Source organism: Malus domestica, chromosome 12 (assembly GCF_042453785.1).
Source record: "Malus domestica chromosome 12, GDT2T_hap1".
NCBI lineage: Eukaryota > Viridiplantae > Streptophyta > Magnoliopsida > Rosales > Rosaceae > Malus > Malus domestica.
In genome coordinates this window covers 17,736,306-17,744,905 of record NC_091672.1, presented here as the reverse complement: position 1 = coordinate 17,744,905, position 8,600 = coordinate 17,736,306, and the positions used below count along the sequence as shown (strand labels likewise).

Genomic DNA, 8,600 nt, shown 5'->3' with positions numbered 1-8,600 from the left:
TTCAAGGCCTAGTGTTGGGGTGAACCAAGACTCTTTACAAACTAAAAAGAAAAGAGATCCAACTTTCATACCCTTGAAGCTCATCCTTGTGTTCACAAGGTTATCACCCAAGTGGAGGCCTTCAAATTCACTCCAAACTCCTTGGAAGCTTCCTTGTGTTTATGATCTTCTCTTGTTTGATGTTTGCTTCTTTGGTTCTCCTTTGCTCCTTGAGTATTTGAGGAAAAGATCTCCAAAGCTTGTAAGGTTGCAAGCCTCTAAGTATTCACACCAAGGATGAGGTGTGAAGCGAAGATGGATGGCCTCAAAGAAGTAAGATTGCTAGCTAGGTTCTTCGAAGTATGGCCAACCTCTTTGTCTCAAGAAAACCTTAATGAGGTTAAGCTATAAAGTTGCTTTTATACCTCACCACAAGTGTGCGGCAAACTTGTAATTAAGTCATTCCCTTCCCAACTTAAGCACAATGAGCCTTTATTGACCAAACTCATTTTGGCCATGAAAACTGAAACTAACTTAAAGCCCATTATAAACATTTCATATGCTCGATTAACCAATTATTTAATCTAGACCATACTCAAGTAAACTATTTAATTGTTTATCCATCTCATTTATATTTCTTCACATTCATCTTTACACGGTGTACACTCAGTTAGGTTTCAATGAGCGAGGTTGTGGGCAATTGTAACTCTTAACAATTGATTGTTAATTGAGACTAACTTTCGATTCTTCCTTTATTGAAGATTAGTGTTTGCTAATCTTTAGCAGTATGCCATGGGTACCTAAGCTAAGTAGAAGTGCTTGGAGAACCCATCCTGTTACAACTACAATGCAATGTAGTTCCTCTCTAATTCAATGCTCTTGACCACATTATTTAATTGCTAGTTTGTTTTTTGTCTACCATCAAATGTGATACTTCTCTATATGATTATAGTGAATGTGATTTGGAAAGTACTTCCTAAATCTCATTCATATGCTTTGGCCAATGACACCTAAATCATATCTCAGAGTATTTTCCTTTCACCATAGAAGGTTAGAGATTCCTTGTTATACATTCACATGTTTACATAATTAGGTAGCTTAACCCCAACAATGTCGTGGACATCCTCAAATGGAACGCTTTAACATAGTCAAAGATCAAGGATCTAACCACTAGACAACTATGATACCTCAGGTCAAAAGACTACTTTGCATTATTGCAATTTATGAGTTCTTACATGACATGTATGTTAGAAATCTCAATTAATCATGTTCAATGTACTCAACATCCTTTTAAGCACCTATGTATTTGTCTTAGTGTCCATCACTTACTAACTTGAGACTAGTCATACTCTCGCTTGAGTTAACATAACACATACTAACCTTAGCGTATGATCAATGCCTAATTGACAATCCTATGGCGAGGAACATTTTAGGAATAAACATAAGAGAAATGTCTTGTTGATCTTAACTTATATCACTTCTCTCTTACGTTGATTACATTCATTTGATTATGTTATTGATTAAACACATGATACATTAAATAGTGATTAACAATAAGCTAGTCTTGCCCTTTCATTAAACGAATAAGAGTTTAACATAACAAGTATTCAAAAAACTGTTACATCAAATGAGTGGCTTTAAGGACATACTTCCAATATATATATATATATATATATATATATATATATATATATATTACTGCAAAAGTTTTGATGTGGTCATGTAGAATTCCACTGCGTCTCAATATGTATAACTCCATTTTTTGAGTTGATCAAATTGTACTTCCCTCTAATGCGTCCATTGTATACCACATCACTAAAATTGATGTCAATGTACCCCAACGACTCCTAAATAAATAGTAGAAATTAGATGGTTTTAATTCAATAAATAATAAACCTAAAATGGTGAGGAGATTATGGTAAAAGATCCAACCTGTCGACGAAAACCAAATCTTTTCTTACTCATTACTTCAATATGGATCTTCTCCTTCAGTGAAGCATCTTCTATCACAAACTGGAATTCTTCATTCCAACTTGGACACTGGGTTTTCCTAAGCATCTAGAAAATTTTGCATGCATAAAGTCATAATATGAACTAAATCAAGTCACAACGCACGTCATTATTAACAGATGAGAAACAAACATAGTAAACTATGTTATGTTGTTCCGACTATCTATTTCAACATCATTCAAATGAATATTTACTTGAATATAAGGTTGAAATCGACAATATGTTAAGAGAACATCTCCTTTTAACTGGTGTAAATAATAGTTTCCTACATAATCTAAGATAAATGAGGTGTTTAGGAGTGCTAATATGCTCACCTTGGTTATCTTAGTTTCTTCTCCAAAGCTGACCAAAGCATAAGGGTTAGGGTTACTGCGATTCTTGCCGGAAACATCTTCAGCTCCTTGGACTGTAACCGAAAGCAAACCGGCTGCTTCTAGCGACGAAAAGCAAGAAAAATCCATGGATCCCTTTCGGCTCCTACTTTGGTGACTTTTTTCTCCAGCAACTTTTCCATCCAAAGGTCCACTGCAGTTTCCATGGTCATCTATAAAAGGATTGTATGTCAACTCCACTATGAGGTGGCCTCTCCCTTTCTTGTTTACAGGATCATAAGGGTTTGTGTTCTTCACCAAATCAAGAGTTAATTCTTTCGTCTCATGTGGGGTAAGCACCTTCAGTGGAACAATTTGCATTCCTAAAAAATCATGTGTTCCAATCTGTGAAATGAACATAAAAAACACATCTTTTATTAGATAAATACGATCATTGGAGTTGTCAGACAGTATGACATATTATGTTGCCACACTATTAATCAAATCATTAATAAAATTGAAATTATATCTTGAGTGAATATCAAGAGTCTAGCATATATAGCATGTCTGTCTGTCTGAAAAAAAATCATATATTTCTTTTGTATTAATACGGGTTTTTCCAAACCTGTTCCCAATCATAAAGATCAAATTGAAGGATTTGGGTCTGGGGATCTTTAACTGTAAGCCTGAAACTCTCATTCCATTCAGGGTTAAGGTTCCTCATCTTAATGGTAGTTTTCTTTGAAGGAAGCCTCTCCCCACTTAGTTTAATTTTAACATAAGGGTCAGATGTTCCAATGATGTCCATCTTCAAGAGTTTGAGTGCTCTTACAACCTTCACATGTAGTATCCCTACTGGCTTCTTTATTGTCCCTGATCTGGGTAAGCAAGAAAAATAATAATGAGTTAAATATTATATTTGATACATAATTAGTGTTTGTATATATATAAAAAAATAAAATTATACATGATTTCTGAAGAGAAATATATCCTTTAACTGTAGAAAAATGCCATATCATATAAACTTACAGGGAACTATCAAGAATTGGTATGTCCAGAGTTTGGGGCCATAAATAAAGGCTAGCAACTTGTCTTTTTATAAATTCCTGCGTAGCACACAAAAAATAATCATACAAAAAGAAATTATTAAAAAGAGAACATGTGTATAGAAATTCTAACAATTTTTATGTCATAATTTAAATCTGATGAAACTTATGCATGTTTAAAATATTAAGTATCATATCCTTACCCACTTTTCATATAACTACACTTGTTTGATGACAAAAAGAAAATAATAAATCACGTATCTCTCAAAAAATAAATTGGCAACACTATTAATGGGATCTGCTCAGCTCGCTCTCCCACCCACTAGCCCACTCCAGCCCAAAGTTTGCATGAAATATCATCATCCTTTATGATAGGGCTTAAAAATAGGTGTCTTTCACAAATAAGCTCCTCGAAACACCATCTTAAATAAAATCACCTAAAAATATCATTTTGAAGGAAAGGAAACTCTCGACACAGTTGTTATTAAATTAACATTTGGTAGGTGAGGTTTATGTTTTTTTATGCAGCTTGATTTTTGAAGTGTTTCTTATTAGCATTAACAATCGTAAAAAACCACACTAGTTAAGCATTAAAAATATGAAAGCCTATGTGCTTGTTGAACCTATTCAAGCATCGAAAGAATATGACTAGCTAACATCATTTTCAAGTTCTAGGTGATATGAGAAAATGACCACACTAAAAAGTCAACTGAAAATAGAAAATAGTATATTTTTGTATAATTAGGTTTATCATTATGCTTTGTTTATTTTTATTTCCTATAAAAAAACCATTAAGCTTCATGATTTGTTTCAATTCTTTATAGGCATTGCCTAAGAACTCATATTATTTTAAAACGTGTACTTTAATTTATACATTATTCTAAATTATGATCATGATGGCTGTTTTTCCTTCACTCAAAACTCAAAAGGTCAACATAAACAAGCTTAATGATAAGTTAAACTATTCAGAGGTGATTACTTTAGAGAGAGAGAGAGAGAGAGAGACCTGGATGAATTGGTACAAACCAGGAATTGCCATCACATCCCCTCCCTGAATTTTGAGTCCAAAATCCACATGTGGCTGCAATTAACATAATCTGCCACCATAAGAGCATGCCACTTACATGAAGTTTTAAAACCAACTTTGTTTTCTTTTTCTAAATTTTTTGTTAATGTACCTTATCTATCAAACTCACTACTATGTTTCCAAAACATGGGAATGATGGCACCAGAGGCCTCAAAATTATCCTTGGTGCTGCAAATATTTGGATATCCACCAACTGAGAGCCGAAAAATGAACAAGTTTATGAGACTATTTTTCATGGTGATTGCACGCAGACAGACAGCACCCGACGAGGGTGTAATTTGCGTGTGCATGCACGCGGATGTAAGGTTCTGTAATTCACTCTAACCTGTGCTGTAAATCGAAACGGCAACAGTTTCAACACCACTGTTATGTGGGGATTTCCTGCCCATCTAATTGCAGGCTCAAATATCAGTTCGTTTTCAGTGGTTTCATGAACTCTCATGCCTGCAAAACTTCGATGACTTGGTAAGATCTCTCATAGACCAAAAATAAAAACACACACACATGCAAATTTAAATGCATCTTCTAACTTACCGTAAATTGTAGGAGGAAGGCTTCCGAGAGTCAGGGTCTCGAATTCGATCGGCTTTATCTGATACTTTCCAATGTACTCTGCAAATATAGGCTTCGTGGTGCTTCGTATGATACCGCATATTGCCTATAAGTGTAAGAACACAAGTGAGGCATCGAGACGACTGACTAGTTCGCTAGGTTTTAGTTACTAGGGTTAGCTCCAAATCACCTTATCAAGGTAAGGCCACATATCATATAAAGCCTTGTTAAACCAGTCAATCTGCAAAAGTTCATTAAAAAAAGAAAAAAAAAATTACTAGGAATAAAATGCCACAGTAAAATGTAATTAACAAGGAGGTAAAGTTAAACTCTCACTCTTTCATAGTCAGGATGTTTCACCCATGGAGGAATCTCATGCAAAAGATCAATCAGAGAGCCTGTATCAATCTCATCAAGGGGTTTAATAATTGGATCCTGCATAATTAGGTTTAAAGGAAATTTAATTACTTAATGACCATAAAATGAGAGGACCCATGTAGTGGAGGATTCAGAAATTTGTTCTCAGGGTAAGACGACGCTGGTACACCATTTTGGCCAGTTACTTTTGAATACCTATCTTGTCATGGATTTTTTAGGCATTTTGTTAAGCACCTTGCCGCTGCTTGACAGCTATTCTTAACAAGGACGTAAATGAACAATGAATAATTTCAATGCGAAGCAATCGTGTGAGATGGGGGCAAGTGGGCAAATGTAGACCAAAACAAAATTGAACACATATAGCATTGGAGATGAAGAACGATGTTTAATTGACATTCCCATATCAGACATGGCATTCATGGAAGAAAAATGAAAATTGTCATAAAATAATGAGACGAAAAATTAAGGAAGTTCTCGGTTTTGTGGTTAATTACCTTCACATCTTCAGGCTTAGAGTATATAAATATGAAAAATCCCAGTACAAGGCCGATTGGAATTCCAAATCCAAATCCAATAAAATCGGATAAAAGACTCAGAATTCTCATTTTTCCCTACAGAAAATTGAAAATTAAAATCCAGAAATCCATCATCAATACAATATCTGGAAGAATTATGTAAAAGAAAAAAGAAAGAAAGAAAGGAGGATGCAAGGATCAGAAATTGCAAAAAAGTAAAGGGATGCAGAAACTGCCAAACTAGAGTGTCGTTGTATAGTACACGTGTCAGAAAAAGGATAGGGTTTTACTTTATAATTACGGGCTTAACTGTACGCTCCACGTGTCCGGTAGTTAAGCAATGTAATTGGGAATCGGATCCCCTCTAAATCGAAAGGAACTGAGTCCACTAATCAATGCATCCGAACTATTGAAATTTGATCCAACAGCTACAAACAAAGAGTCTCTCTACAAGTTATAATAATTGTAACTGTTTGATTAAATTTCAATCGCCCAAATTCATTGATTAATGGACTCAGTTCCCTTGGATCCGGAGGGGATCCATTTCCATGTAATTGCTAGCCTGTAGGAACTTGACCGAAGATGGTGTGAAAAATGCTCCTCTCCTCCTACTTTTGAGAGTTGAGAGTTTATACAAAGAAAAATGTTATGAATTATCTGTCACTTTACAGTTTAATATTAATTTTTGTGTTAATATTATAAAATATTTTTTCAAAAACATAAGATGGCTCACTTTGAGAGTCCCTTAGCATTTCTCTTCTCCACAAAATGAATGTAAGGACATCTCTAACCAAAGGGTTCAGGGGCCAGATGGTCGAAAATAACCTGAAAACCGTCTTCAATCGAGGGTTAGGAGAAAGGGCTCGTGGGCCCCACTGGACAAAAAAAGGCCAAAGGGCCAACCAGCCAACCCTAGGTAGGTTCAGAATTCAAATTGCAACCATTAGCTAGCTGACGTCAACAAACCGTTATTTTTTATTTTATTTTATTTTATAGTTTTATTTTATTTACAAAATTTGTTTAAAAAATTGTAAAAATTCTTTTTTTTTCCCTATAACTTCCTGTTTAGGCCCGAAATAATAGTTTGAGCCGAGTAGAGAATCATTCTCGGCCCGGAAGGCCTTGCGGCATGGATCGTTCAGTACGTGGGCCTCCAAACCTAGGTCGGCTAGGTCAGGACGTAGGATAAGTCGAGTCCTGGTGCAATAAGGAGTCTTGGCAGGATTAATAACCCGAGAGCGAATCCGGCTCAATAAAGGATTAGGTTCACAGTCATAATGAAAGTAGGATTGGTCGAGTCAGTGTTTGATTGGGAGAAGAAGTCCTAGTCCGGAGGGGGTTTTAACTCGACCTTGGAGGGAGCCGTTGCTATAAATAGAAGAGGTTGTGCATCATTCGAGGCCCCCTGCAATTCAACACAAAACTGCCCTGCGCAAACTCTCTCAACAACTTGAGATTTTTCTTCTTTTTTTGTTGACACATTTTCCGTTGGCATCAACAGCACTGTGGAAGCAACCAGTGATATCTTAAGTCGGCATAGATAGCTCTGTCATCGTAGAATCAGTCGCTCTCGCAGTATCTTCCGTTGGCATCAACAGCACTGCGGCGAGGACGGTTGGTTACCTATCCAAGTCTCGGTCGAGAAGGATTTCCAGATCCTTATTGATTGAGGTCATCTCATTAGCCTCCTCGGCGAAGTGAGGTGTTACAGTATATCGAGCTCGGCGCATTGCACGCCGAGTTATTTTATGATTGGATACTCCCAAGTGGGATTTAGAGTTCGGCATTCGGACGGCCGAACCACATTCACTATTAAAACTTATATTTGCTTTGAGTATTTGTGCCCTTACACTTTGGTGTCGATTCGGCGAGAGTTTACTCTGACGAATAACATCACGGTGACCGAATCCGACGACGGCGATTCGTAAACTTCGTAAGAATAATAACCTTGTCTTCATGTTCGAGAGCCCAAGAGGCCGAGACGTGTTCCTTTCTCAGCCACAGTCGCGAGACGCAGAAGTCAGCCGTGCGCCCAACGCAACATCAACAAATTTACTCTTCGGCCGAGCTCGGTCGACGAGTTGGCACGCCCCGCATTCACCGAAGGACGTAGTTAGCTTATAGATTACTCGGCCTGTGCCACGTAGGCTTGGTAGTTTCTAGGGCCAACATTTTGGCGCGCCCAGTGAGACATAGGGCTAAACTACGAAGTTCATGCCAATTGAAACGCGATCGGTAAAAAAGAAAACAGCTATGGGAAAATCAACAGCCGATCTGCCGATTCAGAACATAGGACACAGTGTGCCACAGGCGCAGATTCCCATCAGCGCTGTAACACTTGAGTCCACGAGTGCTACCCGCCGAGAAAGGGAAGTTAATCTCGGCGGTCAGGTTCGCAGTCTTGAAATTCCCGACAGGAACACTTGCGTCCTCAATGAAGGGGTAATAGAAGATTGTGATGAGGATGGTGGCGAAGGATCCGATCCACCCACAAGTTCGTTTCTTCGAAAACGGCTTGACGAGCAATCTCGGACAGTTGAACAGACATTGAGTCGAGGAATCGATAAGCTTCATGACGTGATACGCAATTCCAGTAAAGCACAAACCAGATTACTCGAAATGCTGGTTAGTAAGGTCAGCGATGGTAGAACTTTCGATCTTGCCCAGCATTTGCCGCCGAGGAATAATCTATTATCAAGTGCACCGACCGAGCCAATTCCTG

At 37.4% G+C, this 8,600-nt stretch overlaps 1 protein-coding gene across 1 annotated transcript; it reads right to left on the bottom strand.

Moving 5' to 3' along the window:
- Positions 1-1,523: 1,523 nt before the first annotated feature.
- LOC103450051 (synaptotagmin-3-like) lies at positions 1,524-6,142 on the bottom strand. Its single transcript, XM_070810136.1, has 12 exons — positions 5,858-6,142; positions 5,322-5,420; positions 5,176-5,226; positions 4,968-5,091; positions 4,759-4,877; positions 4,525-4,626; positions 4,353-4,427; positions 3,330-3,406; positions 2,926-3,178; positions 2,304-2,705; positions 1,912-2,037; positions 1,524-1,826 (listed from the first exon to the last, which is right to left on the bottom strand). Exons 1-12 carry the CDS (start codon positions 5,966-5,968, stop codon positions 1,698-1,700), a joined length of 1,668 nt encoding a protein of 555 aa, XP_070666237.1. The 5' UTR covers positions 5,969-6,142; the 3' UTR covers positions 1,524-1,697.
- Positions 6,143-8,600: the final 2,458 nt, after the last annotated feature.

Excerpts from the sequence above, each read along its gene's own strand:
- LOC103450051 (XM_070810136.1), bottom strand. The coding sequence starts at position 5,968 with ATGAGAATTCTGAGTCTTTTATCCGATTTTATTGGATTTGGATTTGGA. Across the intron at positions 5,092-5,175 it reads TGTGGCCTTACCTTGATAAG|GCAATATGCGGTATCATACG; the intron begins GTGATTTGGAGC and ends TTACACTTATAG. Across the intron at positions 4,878-4,967 it reads CCTTCCTCCTACAATTTACG|GCATGAGAGTTCATGAAACC; the intron begins GTAAGTTAGAAG and ends GAAGTTTTGCAG.